General features: G+C 41.0%; 1 protein-coding gene across 1 annotated transcript; it reads left to right on the forward strand.

Moving 5' to 3' along the window:
• The first annotated feature begins 1,707 nt into the window (after window positions 1-1,707).
• LOC121307915 (interleukin-12 subunit beta-like) lies at window positions 1,708-17,068 on the forward strand. The gene is made up of 6 exons (XM_041240237.1): window positions 1,708-1,729; window positions 12,389-12,643; window positions 13,817-13,913; window positions 14,650-14,831; window positions 15,687-15,835; window positions 16,800-17,068. The coding sequence occupies exons 1-6, from the start codon at window positions 1,708-1,710 to the stop codon at window positions 16,920-16,922; spliced, it is 828 nt and encodes a 275-aa protein (XP_041096171.1). The 3' UTR covers window positions 16,923-17,068.
• Window positions 17,069-18,225: the final 1,157 nt, after the last annotated feature.

Genomic DNA, 18,225 nt, shown 5'->3' on the forward strand with positions numbered 1-18,225 from the left:
TCATGTTCACCATGTAGAGTATGACAGAGACAAACAGGCAGACAGGCAGACAGACAGGCAGGCAGGCAGAGAGGCAGGCAGGCAGGCAGGCAGAGAGGCAGGCAGGCAGGCAGGCAGGCAGGCAGACAAACAGGCAGACAGACAGACAGACAGACAGACAGACAGGCAGGCAGGCAGGCAGGCAGACAGACAGACAGACAGACAGACAGACAGACAGATAGGTAGGCAGGCAGCTCATAAGGATCCCCATTTTTTTTAACTTAGACAGAAGCTCTGAATCTTCCCTTGTTAACACATTATACACTGCTGAACCATTCTCAAGAAACCACTATTCATTCTTTCATCCCCTATCTCAACAAATGGGGACAGGGCACCTGCAAAACTATGCTCTTAAGACCTTGTTTAACAGTGCAGATGACAGTCCAATACCAAAGAGCAGAAACTGAGTAATACATGTGATGTAAAGTGTGTCAAAACGATTGATACAGCATGACTGAAGTTAAGAGTCTGCAGAGAACAGAGATTGGACAAAACGAGAAACCTTTACAGAAATATGGCATTTAGGTAAACAACAGTGAGTGTGCAGAAGGTTAACACTCCTGATCAGTGCTGAACTATAAATAATAATAATAATAATAATAATAATAATAATAATAATAATAATAATAATAATAATAAAGGCTTCTCTGAAATACAATCCACTTTGTTGCAGATACACAAAGTGTTCCAGTGCTCCCTCTAGTGTTAATCTGCGGTACTGTAACCCCTCTAAAGGCTCTGCTGTTCCACAATTCATCATTCTTGGAACTCTGTTGTCATCGTCCCATTGAAGGGCTGCATGCAATTCTTTGGTATTTTCGATGGGGAAATTTTGCAGGAAGATATTTTTTTGGATGGAGAGTGTAGGTGTGAATAGCCTATATAAGCAGAAGATACTGCTGTCTGTTAAATCACGACCAAGACAAGAAGCTCCTGAGCTGAGCCAGACTACACACTGTTAAAAAAGGTAAGACTTTTCAAAGTATTACCAGAGCTAAATTATCCTCAATATCTCAACACTGTAAAACTGCGGCACAGCTAAACCATCCTCAATATCTCAACACTGTAAAACTGCCGCACAGCTAAACCATCCTCAATATCTCAACACTGTAAAACTGCCGCACAGCTAAACCATCCTCAATATCTCAACACTGTAAAACTGCCGCACAGCTAAACCATCTTCAATATCTCAACACTGTAAAACTGCCCCACAGCTAAACCATCCTCAATATCTCAACACTGTAAAACGAGTGTAGTTGACATATCAACTGCCATGAATTGCAAGGAAAAAAAAAAAAAAACATCACTGGGTCTCTGAAATACAAGGACCAAGTAATAATGTTATTGTATTTCATTGCAGCCGTGCAATGTTATTATAGCATGTTTAATACAGTCGTGTTAAGCGGCTATACTGTATAATATTATTATAGCATGTTTAATACAGTCATGTTAAGCGGCTGTACTGTATAATATTATTATAGCATGTTTAATATAGTGGTGTTAAGCGGCTATACTGTATAATGTTATTATTCGGCATGGTACTGTACCTATGCTTACAGTACCTGCACGTCCTGTAGCTTGTCCTTTTAAAAGTGCAAGCAGTAGCTGGGCTGGCTGGTATCTACACAGCTCCAAATAATGCAGTAACATTCAGATATATTCCGCGATATGAACACGAGGACACTATCAGGTAAAGTGTCATGTGCACATAGCCTGTATCAGTCAATGCCGGGTGTCCTGTTGAACATCCTGAATACCTCAGTGCGTGTCTGACACTAACGCGGGGTTGGCATCGATTCTGCACAATGGCATACTATGCGTGGTACCTTGATTGCCTGTATTTGTCCATTCATTACGCCCCCTGGGTATAGTTTAGGACTGTAGTTTGGAGCTGTGCACTTGCGCGACAGCCAGGATGAAAACACATCAACTTCATATTCCTGAACCGCCGTGCGTTCTCATCTCCTGAAATTCATTCCTCGTTCAACTCAATACACGTATTAATCTTTTAAATGTATTTATTTATTTATGTATTGTTATTTTGTTGTTAAGGACAGATACCTGAAAAAATTAAAACAAAAAAGTTCCTAAAATGACTGATTCTTATTCCAAATGAGGAAGATCCGACATGTCTGATAAAGTATTATTCTAAAAAATAATGAGTTTAATTACACTGCGATTGTCTGTTATTAAGCTGTTAAAATAAAAAGCAAATAGGCAGTATAATTATTATTAATTAAACCAAGGAGGTCCAGGTTGGAATATTAATTGTTTATGTGTAACCCTTTTCTTTTTTTAAGAGACTGATGCTAGATAAATACATCAATAAAGCCGTATCCTTAGTACTGTATGTCACACTGCCTATTAGAAGAAAGAAACGGAATATTATATGACATTAAACAATTAATTAGAGTGAATCAGAACTACACATACGTTTATAAAAAACTTCTATATATTATCAGGTGTTACATTTCATTTGCCACGATAAAGAATGAGAAGTAAAAGTGTTGTATCGGAAATGTATTTTTTAATGGATTGAATTGAGAATAACACAAGGGGTGCGTTCTTTCTCTCTCTGAATGAACAGTATCAGCAATGTATCGTTATAAGCATCTTTATTATGGAAAATCAAAATAAAGTATGTAATATATTGGCACCCGATATATACAGAATCATTTTACATTTTGTCTGTGTGTGTTTTAGTCTTTTTATATTATTTTTTCCAGTTAGTTTTATCAATATAGCAACATATCAGAAGCTTTAAATAACACTGTGGGCTACAAACAAACAAACAAAAAAATACTTACAAGTTTCTAAATTTAAAAAATGGGCTCATGACAATTTGTAGTAAATAGTCTTGAGAATTGATCCCAGTATGTTATACCAACGCTGTTTTCATTTTAGATTCACGCAGCTCTTTATTGTAGGAGCCTGCTTTTTAAAGAAGCATTTTAAGAAAGTGTTATTGGACTTTCTCTTTGCTTAAATTAGTTGTTGCTTAAATTATTTCTGACTTCTGATAACTTTGATAAAAAGATAACATATGAATATATTACAATAGTGGTTGTGTTTATTTTCTAGCAGAACATAATTTCTAGAAAACTTTCATTAAAACAAAATTGAAAAAAAAGTTCAGTAAGTACAAAAAAAGCTATATAAACAAATTTTAAACCAATTGAAAAATCCAACAGTCCTGTAAAACTATACAGACCTGCTGTACAATACAGTAGATTAGTATCATAATGTAGTGTGTGTGTGTGTATATATATATATATATATATATATGGGAGGACAGATCTACAAAAGCATTCCACATAAAATATCACTAGAAACTACATGTTGTGTTGCTATTATCTGGACATATGCTATTTCCCTTTTTCTGTGAAAGCAACATGAGCGCTTGAATACACATTCACAGAGCTGCTACTATAAAAAGCTAAAAACTAGAAAACACCAAGCATACATATTTTGGGGGGAATTTTTGAAAACATTGGTAACTAGGAAACTCCCTCCACAGTGTTTTTTGTTTGTTTTAGTACTTTTCTAAAGTAAGGATTTTTACACAGCCCAGCACATTGCAGTTTTACTGTCAGAACTTCAAATAATATCAACACAAGGGAGCGGGATGCAACATGGGAAGAGGCTTTTTTAGTTGTCTTAAAATTTCAAAACAGATTACACTTTAAAATAAGTTTTAGTAATTCAAATTCAGCTATCTCTGAACTAACACATTTCCTAATGAATTCATATGAAGCAAACATTTATCCAGGGCACAGACTCACATTTGTGGTATGTTACAATCCATGTTTAATTATTATTATTATTATTATTATTATTATTATTATTATTATTATGCTGTTAGGGTGACATATAGACTGCTGTTTGCTTGACTCGAATTCCGAGGTAAACAATATGTGTGTTCATATGTAATCACACCTGAGTTAAAGCCGCTATTATAAAGTGCTAAATAAAGGATTAAATGACCTTGAAACTCCTTCAAAATACAAACAGCCCTTAATGAACGTCCACCACAGGGGGCATTTCTTCCTTTTACCCATTTTCATGAAGTCTGCTAATAAATGGAACACAAGTGCCTAACAGTGTGTTTGCAGCTGAGACAGTACTGCAGTTATTTTCCAGTACCGAGCCCAGTCTCAGCCCAGCTCCGACGCGCTGCTTCAGCACCAGAATTTCCATTTGCACCAATGGTTTAAAATTCGCACCAGCCCCGCACCCAGTCCAGGGGATGTTAAGGTATCGTATTGAAATTCCCAGGCGCCAGGAGTTTGAACAATCAGACCCCTGGTAAGTCTGCTCTCACTTAACTGACTGCATGAATAACACTCACCTGTGAGTCTGTGTTCATCTAAACAATATACTTCTCTGAGGGGATTTCGAAACCCCAGGACTGGGGGTGCAGCAGGGCTAGTGTGACTTTCAAGTGCTTCTCTGGCTTCCTCACCTGTGCAATATCAGGCTAACTCATTCTCCTCATGTCACCTGACCCGAATCTCACGAAAGTGCTTTCATTATATTCTGTTGTGTTGCTTTGTATTGACTGCCTTGCTTCTCTTCTGTTTCAGATGTGGAGTGGATCATTGCAAACTCTCGTCGTCTTCACCTCGATGCTGGTGGCACATGCACTTGACTCCTTTCCACATGCATGTAAGTGGAACCAAACTTGATGGCCTGAAAGTGGCCTGCGAACCTAATTTAGAGAAATCTGGTGTTTCTCGATCGTGGTGCAAGTTTTCAATATGAAAACAAACTCAAATCATTTTAGCAACAATTGAGAAAATATCAAGAAACTTTTTAATTATTCCTCAAAATTAAAAGAAAAGATAATGAGATGAAGTCTAATGAATACAACTAACATTGCAAAGTGAAATCAAGGGTTCATGTTCTATAAAGAATAATGTAACCCATTGTAGATTGCTGTCTGAATCCATGCTGCACTGACAGTGTCATTGTAAAGTATAATGTAACCCAGTGTAGATTGCTGTCTGAATCCATGCTGCACTGACAGTGTCATTGTAAAGTATAATGTAACCCAGTGTAGATTGTTGTCTGAATCCATGCTGCACTGACAGTGTCATTGTAAAGTATAATGTAACCCAGTGTAGATTGCTGTCTGAATCCATGCTGCACTGACAGTGTCATTGTAAAGTATAATGTAACCCAGTGTAGATTGCTGTCTGAATCCATGCTGCACTGACAGAGTCGTTGTAAAGTATAATGTAATCCAGTGTAGATTGCTGTCTGAATCCATGCTGCACTGACAGTGTCGTTGTAAAGTATAATGTAACCCAGTGTAGATTGCTGTCTGAATCCATGCTGCACTGACAGTGTCATTGTAAAGTATAATGTAACCCAGTGTAGATTGCTGTCTGAATCCATGCTGCACTGACAGTGTCATTGTAAAGTATAATGTAACCCAGTGTAGATTGCTGTCTGAATCCATGCTGCACTGACAGTGTCATTGTAAAGTATAATGTAACCCAGTGTAGATTGCTGTCTGAATCCATGCTGCACTGACAGTGTCATTGTAAAGTATAATGTAACCCAGTGTAGATTGCTGTCTGAATCCATGCTGCACTGACAGTGTCATTGTAAAGTATAATGTAACCCAGTGTAGATTGCTGTCTGAATCCATGCTGCACTGACAGTGTCATTGTAAAGTATAATGTAACCCAGTGTAGATTGCTGTCTGAATCCATGCTGCACTGACAGTGTCATTGTAAAGTATAATGTAACCCAGTGTAGATTGCTGTCTGAATCCATGCTGCACTGACAGTGTCATTGTAAAGTATAATGTAACCCAGTGTAGATTGCTGTCTGAATCCATGCTGCACTGACAGTGTCATTGTAAAGTATAATGTAACCCAGTGTAGATTGCTGTCTGAATCCATGCTGCACTGACAGTGTCATTGTAAAGTATAATGTAACCCAGTGTAGATTGCTGTCTGAATCCATGCTGCACTGACAGTGTCATTGTAAAGTATAATGTAACCCAGTGTAGATTGCTGTCTGAATCCATGCTGCACTGACAGTGTCATTGTAAAGTATAATGTAACCCAGTGTAGATTGCTGTCTGAATCCATGCTGCACTGACAGTGTCATTGTAAAGTATAATGTAACCCAGTGTAGATTGCTGTCTGAATCCATGCTGCACTGACAGTGTCATTGTAAAGTATAATGTAACCCAGTGTAGATTGCTGTCTGAATCCATGCTGCACTGACAGTGTCATTGTAAAGTATAATGTAACCCAGTGCAGATTGCTGTCTGAATCCATGCTGCACTGACAGTGTCATTGTAAAGTATAATGTAACCCAGTGTAGATTGCTGTCTGAATCCATGCTGCACTGACAGTGTCATTGTAAAGTATAATGTAACCCAGTGTAGATTGCTGTCTGAATCCATGCTGCACTGACAGTGTCATTGTAAAGTATAATGTAACCCAGTGTAGATTGCTGTCTGAATCCATGCTGCACTGACAGTGTCATTGTAAAGTATAATGTAACCCAGTGTAGATTGCTGTCTGAATCCATGCTGCACTGACAGTGTCGTTGTAAAGTATAATGTAACCCAGTGTAGATTGCCCAGTGTTGCTGTCTGAATCCATGCTGCACTGACAGTGTCATTGTAAAGTATAATGTAACCCAGTGTAGATTGCTGTCTGAATCCATGCTGCACTGACAGTGTCATTGTAAAGTATAATGTAACCCAGTGTAGATTGCTGTCTGAATCCATGCTGCACTGACAGTGTCATTGTAAAGTATAATGTAACCCAGTGTAGATTGCTGTCTGAATCCATGCTGCACTGACAGTGTCATTGTAAAGTATAATGTAACCCAGTGTAGATTGCTGTCTGAATCCATGCTGCACTGACAGTGTCATTGTAAAGTATAATGTAACCCAGTGTAGATTGCTGTCTGAATCCATGCTGCACTGACAGTGTCATTGTAAAGTATAATGTAACCCAGTGTAGATTGCTGTCTGAATCCATGCTGCACTGACAGTGTCATTGTAAAGTATAATGTAACCCAGTGTAGATTGCTGTCTGAATCCATGCTGCACTGACAGTGTCATTGTAAAGTATAATGTAACCCAGTGTAGATTGCTGTCTGAATCCATGCTGCACTGACAGTGTCATTGTAAAGTATAATGTAACCCAGTGTAGATTGCTGTCTGAATCCATGCTGCACTGACAGTGTCATTGTAAAGTATAATGTAACCCAGTGTAGATTGCTGTCTGAATCCATGCTGCACTGACAGTGTCATTGTAAAGTATAATGTAACCCAGTGTAGATTGCTGTCTGAATCCATGCTGCACTGACAGTGTCATTGTAAAGTATAATGTAACCCAGTGTAGATTGCTGTCTGAATCCATGCTGCACTGACAGTGTCATTGTAAAGTATAATGTAACCCAGTGTAGATTGCTGTCTGAATCCATGCTGCACTGACAGTGTCATTGTAAAGTATAATGTAACCCAGTGTAGATTGTTGTCTGAATCCATGCTGCACTGACAGTGTCATTGTAAAGTATAATGTAACCCAGTGTAGATTGCTGTCTGAATCCATGCTGCACTGACAGTGTCATTGTAAAGTATAATGTAACCCAGTGTAGATTGCTGTCTGAATCCATGCTGCACTGACAGTGTCATTGTAAAGTATAATGTAACCCAGTGTAGATTGCTGTCTGAATCCATGCTGCACTGACAGTGTCATTGTAAAGTATAATGTAACCCAGTGTAGATTGCTGTCTGAATCCATGCTGCACTGACAGTGTCATTGTAAAGTATAATGTAACCCAGTGTAGATTGCTGTCTGAATCCATGCTGCACTGACAGTGTCATTGTAAAGTATAATGTAACCCAGTGTAGATTGCTGTCTGAATCCATGCTGCACTGACAGTGTCATTGTAAAGTATAATGTAACCCAGTGTAGATTGCTGTCTGAATCCATGCTGCACTGACAGTGTCATTGTAAAGTATAATGTAACCCAGTGTAGATTGCTGTCTGAATCCATGCTGCACTGACAGTGTCATTGTAAAGTATAATGTAACCCAGTGTAGATTGCTGTCTGAATCCATGCTGCACTGACAGTGTCATTGTAAAGTATAATGTAACCCAGTGTAGATTGCTGTCTGAATCCATGCTGCACTGACAGTGTCATTGTAAAGTATAATGTAACCCAGTGTAGATTGCTGTCTGAATCCATGCTGCACTGACAGTGTCATTGTAAAGTATAATGTAACCCAGTGTAGATTGCTGTCTGAATCCATGCTGCACTGACAGTGTCATTGTAAAGTATAATGTAACCCAGTGTAGATTGCTGTCTGAATCCATGCTGCACTGACAGTGTCATTGTAAAGTATAATGTAACCCAGTGTAGATTGCTGTCTGAATCCATGCTGCACTGACAGTGTCATTGTAAAGTATAATGTAACCCAGTGTAGATTGCTGTCTGAATCCATGCTGCACTGACAGTGTCATTGTAAAGTATAATGTAACCCAGTGTAGATTGCTGTCTGAATCCATGCTGCACTGACAGTGTCATTGTAAAGTATAATGTAACCCAGTGTAGATTGCTGTCTGAATCCATGCTGCACTGACAGTGTCATTGTAAAGTATAATGTAACCCAGTGTAGATTGCTGTCTGAATCCATGCTGCACTGACAGTGTCATTGTAAAGTATAATGTAACCCAGTGTAGATTGCTGTCTGAATCCATGCTGCACTGACAGTGTCATTGTAAAGTATAATGTAACCCAGTGTAGATTGCTGTCTGAATCCATGCTGCACTGACAGTGTCATTGTAAAGTATAATGTAACCCAGTGTAGATTGCTGTCTGAATCCATGCTGCACTGACAGTGTCATTGTAAAGTATAATGTAACCCAGTGTAGATTGCTGTCTGAATCCATGCTGCACTGACAGTGTCATTGTAAAGTATAATGTAACCCAGTGTAGATTGCTGTCTGAATCCATGCTGCACTGACAGTGTCATTGTAAAGTATAATGTAACCCAGTGTAGATTGCTGTCTGAATCCATGCTGCACTGACAGTGTCATTGTAAAGTATAATGTAACCCAGTGTAGATTGCTGTCTGAATCCATGCTGCACTGACAGTGTCATTGTAAAGTATAATGTAACCCAGTGTAGATTGCTGTCTGAATCCATGCTGCACTGACAGTGTCATTGTAAAGTATAATGTAACCCAGTGTAGATTGCTGTCTGAATCCATGCTGCACTGACAGTGTCATTGTAAAGTATAATGTAACCCAGTGTAGATTGCTGTCTGAATCCATGCTGCACTGACAGTGTCATTGTAAAGTATAATGTAACCCAGTGTAGATTGCTGTCTGAATCCATGCTGCACTGACAGTGTCATTGTAAAGTATAATGTAACCCAGTGTAGATTGCTGTCTGAATCCATGCTGCACTGACAGTGTCATTGTAAAGTATAATGTAACCCAGTGTAGATTGCTGTCTGAATCCATGCTGCACTGACAGTGTCATTGTAAAGTATAATGTAACCCAGTGTAGATTGCTGTCTGAATCCATGCTGCACTGACAGTGTCATTGTAAAGTATAATGTAACCCAGTGTAGATTGCTGTCTGAATCCATGCTGCACTGACAGTGTCATTGTAAAGTATAATGTAACCCAGTGTAGATTGCTGTCTGAATCCATGCTGCACTGACAGTGTCATTGTAAAGTATAATGTAACCCAGTGTAGATTGCTGTCTGAATCCATGCTGCACTGACAGTGTCATTGTAAAGTATAATGTAACCCAGTGTAGATTGCTGTCTGAATCCATGCTGCACTGACAGTGTCATTGTAAAGTATAATGTAACCCAGTGTAGATTGCTGTCTGAATCCATGCTGCACTGACAGTGTCATTGTAAAGTATAATGTAACCCAGTGTAGATTGCTGTCTGAATCCATGCTGCACTGACAGTGTCATTGTAAAGTATAATGTAACCCAGTGTAGATTGCTGTCTGAATCCATGCTGCACTGACAGTGTCATTGTAAAGTATAATGTAACCCAGTGTAGATTGCTGTCTGAATCCATGCTGCACTGACAGTGTCGTTGTAAAGTATAATGTAACCCAGTGTAGATTGCTGTCTGAATCCATGCTGCACTGACAGTGTCATTGTAAAGTATAATGTAACCCAGTGTAGATTGCTGTCTGAATCCATGCTGCACTGACAGTGTCATTGTAAAGTATAATGTAACCCAGTGTAGATTGCTGTCTGAATCCATGCTGCACTGACAGTGTCATTGTAAAGTATAATGTAACCCAGTGTAGATTGCTGTCTGAATCCATGCTGCACTGACAGTGTCATTGTAAAGTATAATGTAACCCAGTGTAGATTGCTGTCTGAATCCATGCTGCACTGACAGTGTCATTGTAAAGTATAATGTAACCCAGTGTAGATTGCTGTCTGAATCCATGCTGCACTGACAGTGTCATTGTAAAGTATAATGTAACCCAGTGTAGATTGCTGTCTGAATCCATGCTGCACTGACAGTGTCATTGTAAAGTATAATGTAACCCAGTGTAGATTGCTGTCTGAATCCATGCTGCACTGACAGTGTCATTGTAAAGTATAATGTAACCCAGTGTAGATTGCTGTCTGAATCCATGCTGCACTGACAGTGTCATTGTAAAGTATAATGTAACCCAGTGTAGATTGCTGTCTGAATCCATGCTGCACTGACAGTGTCATTGTAAAGTATAATGTAACCCAGTGTAGATTGCTGTCTGAATCCATGCTGCACTGACAGTGTCATTGTAAAGTATAATGTAACCCAGTGTAGATTGCTGTCTGAATCCATGCTGCACTGACAGTGTCATTGTAAAGTATAATGTAACCCAGTGTAGATTGCTGTCTGAATCCATGCTGCACTGACAGTGTCATTGTAAAGTATAATGTAACCCAGTGTAGATTGCTGTCTGAATCCATGCTGCACTGACAGTGTCATTGTAAAGTATAATGTAACCCAGTGTAGATTGCTGTCTGAATCCATGCTGCACTGACAGTGTCATTGTAAAGTATAATGTAACCCAGTGTAGATTGCTGTCTGAATCCATGCTGCACTGACAGTGTCATTGTAAAGTATAATGTAACCCAGTGTAGATTGCTGTCTGAATCCATGCTGCACTGACAGTGTCATTGTAAAGTATAATGTAACCCAGTGTAGATTGCTGTCTGAATCCATGCTGCACTGACAGTGTCATTGTAAAGTATAATGTAACCCAGTGTAGATTGCTGTCTGAATCCATGCTGCACTGACAGTGTCATTGTAAAGTATAATGTAACCCAGTGTAGATTGCTGTCTGAATCCATGCTGCACTGACAGTGTCATTGTAAAGTATAATGTAACCCAGTGTAGATTGCTGTCTGAATCCATGCTGCACTGACAGTGTCGTTGTAAAGTATAATGTAACCCAGTGTAGATTGCTGTCTGAATCCATGCTGCACTGACAGTGTCATTGTAAAGTATAATGTAACCCAGTGTAGATTGCTGTCTGAATCCATGCTGCACTGACAGTGTCATTGTAAAGTATAATGTAACCCAGTGTAGATTGCTGTCTGAATCCATGCTGCACTGACAGTGTCATTGTAAAGTATAATGTAACCCAGTGTAGATTGCTGTCTGAATCCATGCTGCACTGACAGTGTCATTGTAAAGTATAATGTAACCCAGTGTAGATTGCTGTCTGAATCCATGCTGCACTGACAGTGTCATTGTAAAGTATAATGTAACCCAGTGTAGATTGCTGTCTGAATCCATGCTGCACTGACAGTGTCATTGTAAAGTATAATGTAACCCAGTGTAGATTGCTGTCTGAATCCATGCTGCACTGACAGTGTCGTTGTAAAGTATAATGTAACCCAGTGTAGATTGCTGTCTGAATCCATGCTGCACTGACAGTGTCATTGTAAAGTATAATGTAACCCAGTGTAGATTGCTGTCTGAATCCATGCTGCACTGACAGTGTCATTGTAAAGTATAATGTAACCCAGTGTAGATTGCTGTCTGAATCCATGCTGCACTGACAGTGTCATTGTAAAGTATAATGTAACCCAGTGTAGATTGCTGTCTGAATCCATGCTGCACTGACAGTGTCGTTGTAAAGTATAATGTAACCCAGTGTAGATTGCTGTCTGAATCCATGCTGCACTGACAGTGTCGCTGTAAAGTATAATGTAACCCAGTGTAGATTGCTGTCTGAATCCATGCTGCACTGACAGTGTCGTTGTAATGTATAATGTAACCCAGTGTAGATTGCTGTCTGAATCCATGCTGCACTGACAGTGTCGTTGTGTTTGCAGTCATTGTTGGCAAGGAGGACGGTGAGATTACTCTGAAGTGCAGCACCCAGTTTCAGGGAGCTGTAACCTGGAGACACGACGATGACCCTGTGCCTGCGTCCGGGTACAACGTGATGAACGGACACAACCTGACACTGCACAGCCTGGACTCCGAGGGCAGCCCAGGAAACTACACCTGCTGGGGCAACGACCAGCTGCTGGACCACTCCTACCTGGTGCTGGAGCAGGAGGAGGATGAGGAGGATGAGGAGGATGGTGAGGAGGAGGATGAGGAGGGGGAGGAGGAGGAGGAGGAGGAGGAGGAGGAGGGACCCTCCTCCCCCTCCACTCCAACCTCCCCTCTCCACCTACCCGTATCCTCCTCGGGGAGTGAGGAGGAGGAGGAGGGGGAGGAGGAGGAGGAGTGTGAGGAGGAGGAGGAGAGGGAGGAGAGGAGGTGAGGAGGAGGATGTGAGGAGGAAGAGGAGGAGGAAGAGGAAGAGATGAGGAAGAGGAGGAGGGAAGGAGAATGGTGAGGGGGGGTCGGTGGAGGAGGAGGGGGACCTGAGGAGTGGAGGGTGGAGGTGGAGGAGGAGAGGGAGGAGACCTAGCTCCCCAAGGAACGTGAGGAGGATATGAGGAGGAGGAAGAGGAGGAGGAGAGGAGGAGGAGGAGGAGGAGGAGGAGGAGGAGGAGGAGGAGGAGGAGGAGGGAGGAGGAGGAGGAGGATGGTGAGGAGGGAGGAGGGGTCGGGTGGGGGAGGAGGAGGAATGTGAGGAGGAGGAGGAGAGGGAGGAGGAAGGTGAGGAGGAATGTGAGGAGGAATAGGAGGAGGAGGGCGGGAGGAGTAGGAGGGAGGCAGCTCAGGTAGGGGTCATTGCAAACCCATTTTTCTTGTTTTCCTGTAACTTGTGGTTTTAAGTTTTTAGTTAGTTTTTTTTGTTTATATGGTCTTTTAAGAAGCATGTCAATGCTTCACAAGCTGCAGTGCACCTGTGGGCCTCAGTCTATATTACGATGCTAACATGCTTCCCCACCTTGAGGGAGGTCTTTTAGATCAGTTTTTGCTGGAATAGTTAGTAAACATGGCAAATGATTATCTAAGTGGAAATTTAAAAAAATCACACAGGACATGCATAATATGATTTTAACAGTGTGGTGCAAAATGTGTCCACACTGCACACTCTGCCTACAGCAGTTTAAGTTTTATAAATGCCCACCCCTATACAAGTTCCCCATAGTATTATAAAGCATAGTGAACGTATGGTAAAGCATAGGTAAGCATTGTAAAGAATAGCAAGGTATGGTGTATTCATAAGCATAGCAAACCAGGGTAAACTATGATAACAGGACAGTGTAACAATTGGGAAACATTACAACTGCAATAAACACTGTGCAAAAACACAGTGGGAAACTTCTCTAAGGGTCTCCCTCTCATTCCCCCCTCAGTCCGCCTCTCCTGCTCAGCCAAGACCTACAGCTGCTCCTTTCACTGCACTTGGAGACTGACGGGCTACGACGTGGCCAGGGTGAAGCACCAGCGCAGGTAAGAGTCCCGCCCGGTTATGGGAAGATGCCATGTGCTCAGAATTAGGGGGGTGCTGATACTCACTTGGAACTGCCTTTCAGAAGTATTTATCAGCAGGTATTACATAAATCCATTTATTAATGTGTTGATTTCGAAACAAGAAAAGCTGTCCTCTGAAGGCTGTCTGATGAACCTGCCAGACTGTCCTGACGGACTGGTTTTACTCTGAAGGCTGTCTGATGAACCTGCCAGACTGTCCTGATGGACTGGTTTTACTCTGAAGGCTGTCTGTGACCTGGGGCCATATTTTCAAAGCGTTCCTTTCATTTTTTAATGAACTCCTATTACTGGAAAGGAGATAAAAGCATGTTAATGTTACAAAATGAAGAAGAGAACACATTGGGAGAGCTGAAAAGAAGTCGAGACGTGTAGCTTAATTGTTTGGTTCTAGTTTTGTGAAATGAACAGGTGTTTAGCCTCTGTCAAAAAATGAGAGGTTGAGGGGCAGGGGGGATGTTGGCTGACTGGAATACTAGGAATTTATACCCTGAGGCATGTGACGTAGCACTGGGAAGGGATGTCACTGTGAGTCAGTAGGATTCTCAAAGCTTTGTTCCCATATGTTTTTCAATGAAAACTGTTTACTAAATGTGTTCTTGTCAACGGAACATGGGGTTTGCACTGTAGCTGTGGGGCTGACTCTCTTCCTGAACTCTGCTTACCGAGCACCACGTGCTGTCTGTGTGTGTTTCAGCGAGGCCAGAGGAGGCTCGTCCTGGGATCTCGGCACTCGGATGCAGGACGGGTTCCACTTCCACCTGTTGGACCTGAGCTCACCCTTCACAGAGGAGGACAGACCCATCCGCCTCACTGCTGAGGCGCTGAGCGGCCAGCGCTACAAGAAACACCAGCTGAGATTCTTCCTTCGTGAAATCAGTACGCATCGGCTGCTCCGTTTAACTAGATCACACAAGGGCTGCTCCTCTGACTCATATGGGTAGAGCAGCGCTCTCCTGCTTCTAGCAGAGACTTGCTAAACAAATGCTTGGGTGAGAAAGAGGGTCTGTGGATCTCTTCCAGGTGGAATTATAGTGTCTAGCCAGCGCCACCGCAACTGACAGCATATTGAATTGAGGACCTCTTCTCTCCTGCTCTTTCAGGCTCATATAGCTGTTTGAGCAAGAGGAGAGCTCCTCTGGAAGAGGTGGAGAGGATGATGGAGGGATGAAGCAGACTCAAGTGCTCTTCCAGAAGAGGCAAAACAACACACCCTTTATAGGGCCTGGTTTTATTTGCTGGGAGCTCATGGAGTAAACAGTGTGGTTCTTATTGATTTGGATTTCATAGAAACATCTACAGCACCCTGAATGATGTGTTAATGAGGTCAGCATAAATACTGTCCGTAACTATAGAGCACTCAATAGCTCTGAATTTAGAAATACTCAAATACACTTTTCAATACATCCAGTGTCAAGTGTTTAGATTAGAAGTCTTTTGTTTTTATGATAAAAGACACTGAGAAAGACGACTTCTAGTCGAAACAATTCCAACAGTAACAGCAGTAGCTGTGTTCACTGGTCACGGTGAAGAGTCCCTATACACTGTCCCTCAAGCTGTGGCCAGCAGACACATATTGGGCAGCTATTTCTGTTGCCTGCCTCTGCTCTGCTAGCAGAATTAGTAGTTTCTTAGAGTCAGGAAGGTGTTTGAATTGGGTCATCTGACTCGAGAATGCATTTCGGTGTATTTGGAGCAAGATAACAGAAAGTGCATCTCTGTCTCTCTGTGTAGTTGAGCCAGACGCGCCAGAGATAAAGGACTGTGTGCGGACTGGGGACAGCCTGAACGTCTCAGTGGAGCCCCCCTCCTCCTGGGCCAAACCGCATAGCTACTTCCCCCTCGAACCCGAGGTTATGTACGAGAACAAGGATGATGGCAAGGTAGGCACTCCGTGAACCTGACAACCCCCCTCTGCTGCTACTGCTTCTCCTGTCTGCCATGAGATTGAAGACCGGCTTCAGAAAGAGTTCAGCTTGGAAGCAGAACAATGTTTGTTACATGTTGGGTTCTCTTGTTAGTGTCTCTTCCTGCTCTCTCCACATGGAAGAGAAATTTATAAAATCATATCCCAATCGAATGAAAATTAATTCAGAAGTATATTAGGATTGTTTAGCATATAAATATTCTAAAATGGCTGATAAGATATATTGCAATGCAGTATATTTTGAAAGGATGCTGAAATAATATGGGAAATTATTAAGAAATTATTAAGGAAGCCAATTCCATCCACTCACCTCTCTCTGTGTGAATTACTGTCTCCTTCAACAACATGACTAGCAGCCCATTCTACCCCCTCACCACTCTCTGTATGAGGAAGTGTCTCCTTCAACAACATGACTAGCAGCCCATTCTACCCCCTCACCACTCTCTGTATGAGGAAGTGTCTCCTTCAACAACATGACTAGCAGCCCATTCTACCCCCTCACCACTCTTTGTATGAGGAAGTGTCTCCTTCAACAACATGACTAGGCAGCCCATTCTATCCCCTCACCACTCTTTGTATGAGGAAGTGTCTCCTTCAACAACATGACTAGCAGCCCATTCTACCCCCTCACCACTCTCTGTGTGAAGAAGAGTCTCCTTCAACAACATGACTAGCAGCCCATTCTATCCCCTCACCTCTCTCTGTGTGAGGAAGTGTCTCCTTCAACAACATGACTAGCAGCCCATTCTACCCCCTCACCACTCTCTGTATGAGGAAGTGTCTCCTTCCCTCTGTTCTGGGGCTGTCTCCACTCCTGCTCCTGTTTTTGTGCTGTGCTTAAACTACTGCTTGTGGTTAACTGCATGAGTAAGATGGCCGTGGTGGTGTTCATGTTGCCCCTACCATCCTCCCCTATGCAGATAGAGCGCTCCATGAACCTGGTCATCCCCAAGGATATCACAAGGCTGAGGGTGCGTGCCCGAGACCCCTACTTCAATTCCTCCTGGAGCAAGTGGACCCCCTGGAAAAAAGTAATCCAGTGATTTTAGTGTCAGGGTCACAGGGTCAGGGCCTCTGCACACAGCTCTGCAGTAAGAGCAGCAATAACAATCATAACAGCACGGTAAAGCCTTCCTTACTCCTGTCATCTGTCTTGCTGTGTGCATGTCCTCTTCTACCCTTTTTCATTGGAAACACAGCCCTCCATCTCCGGTACTGTATGACAGAACAGTTCAGTACAGTATGTTTGATATTTACACATAAAGGGGTTGAACTACATCTTTGTACGAGGTTTGGAAAAGAGTATAAACAATTTCGATTGTGCAAACTATTTGATTTTACAAACACCTCCTGATTACAATGAGTTCAGATAATAGAGGTTTTACTTGATGGTTGACTACCAACAATAATAATAATAATAATAATAATAATAATAATAATAATAATAATAATAATAATAATATATGTGTCACCATAAAGAATGCTAGATACTGCAGCTCATTCACGGGATCAAAAAGTGATCAATGAGTTCTGTTTTGTGATCTCAGTTGCAATAAACTAAGCGATACCTATATCTATACCTATACCTATACCTATATCTATACTATACCTATACCTATACCTATACCTATACCTATACCTATATCTATACCTATACCTATATCTATATCTATACCTATACCTATACCTATACCTATATCTATACCTATACCTATACCTATACCTATACCTATACCTATACCTATACCTATACCTATACCTATACCTATACCTATACCTATACCTATACCTATACCTATACCTATACCTATACCTATACCTATACCTATACCTATACCTATACCTATATCTATACCTATACCTATACCTATATCTATACCTATACCTATACCTATACCTATATCTATACCTATACCTATACCTATACCTATATCTATATCTATACCTATACCTATACCTATATCTATACCTATACCTATATCTATACCTATACCTATACCTATACCTATATCTATACCTATACCTATACCTATACCTATATCTATACCTATATCTATAAATATATAGAATATTAGATAGATAGAGATTATACCTATTACTTATAAAAATATCCTATATATAGATAAAAAAATATAGATATATTATAATATATAAATATAGCTAAAACTATCATATTTTATAAAAATATTTTATTCTGGACTATATTGTATTTCGAAATCTAGTTCCCCCGGCCATAAAGATATTATTTATTTTATAAGATACGTTGTATTCTTCTACCAAAGAACATAGTTATATCTATATCTAGATAGATAGATAGATATTTTTAACAATAAGCTAAGCTATTCA

This window comes from Polyodon spathula, unplaced genomic scaffold (assembly GCF_017654505.1).
Source record: "Polyodon spathula isolate WHYD16114869_AA unplaced genomic scaffold, ASM1765450v1 scaffolds_61, whole genome shotgun sequence".
NCBI lineage: Eukaryota > Metazoa > Chordata > Actinopteri > Acipenseriformes > Polyodontidae > Polyodon > Polyodon spathula.

Coding starts and splice junctions, on each gene's coding strand:
- LOC121307915 (XM_041240237.1), top strand. CDS start 1,708: ATGAACACGAGGACACTATCAG. Junction 12,644..13,816: donor TGAGGAGGATGAGGAGGATG/GTGAGGAGGAGG, acceptor TTCCCCCCTCAG/TCCGCCTCTCCTGCTCAGCC. Junction 13,914..14,649: donor AGGGTGAAGCACCAGCGCAG/GTAAGAGTCCCG, acceptor TGTGTGTTTCAG/CGAGGCCAGAGGAGGCTCGT.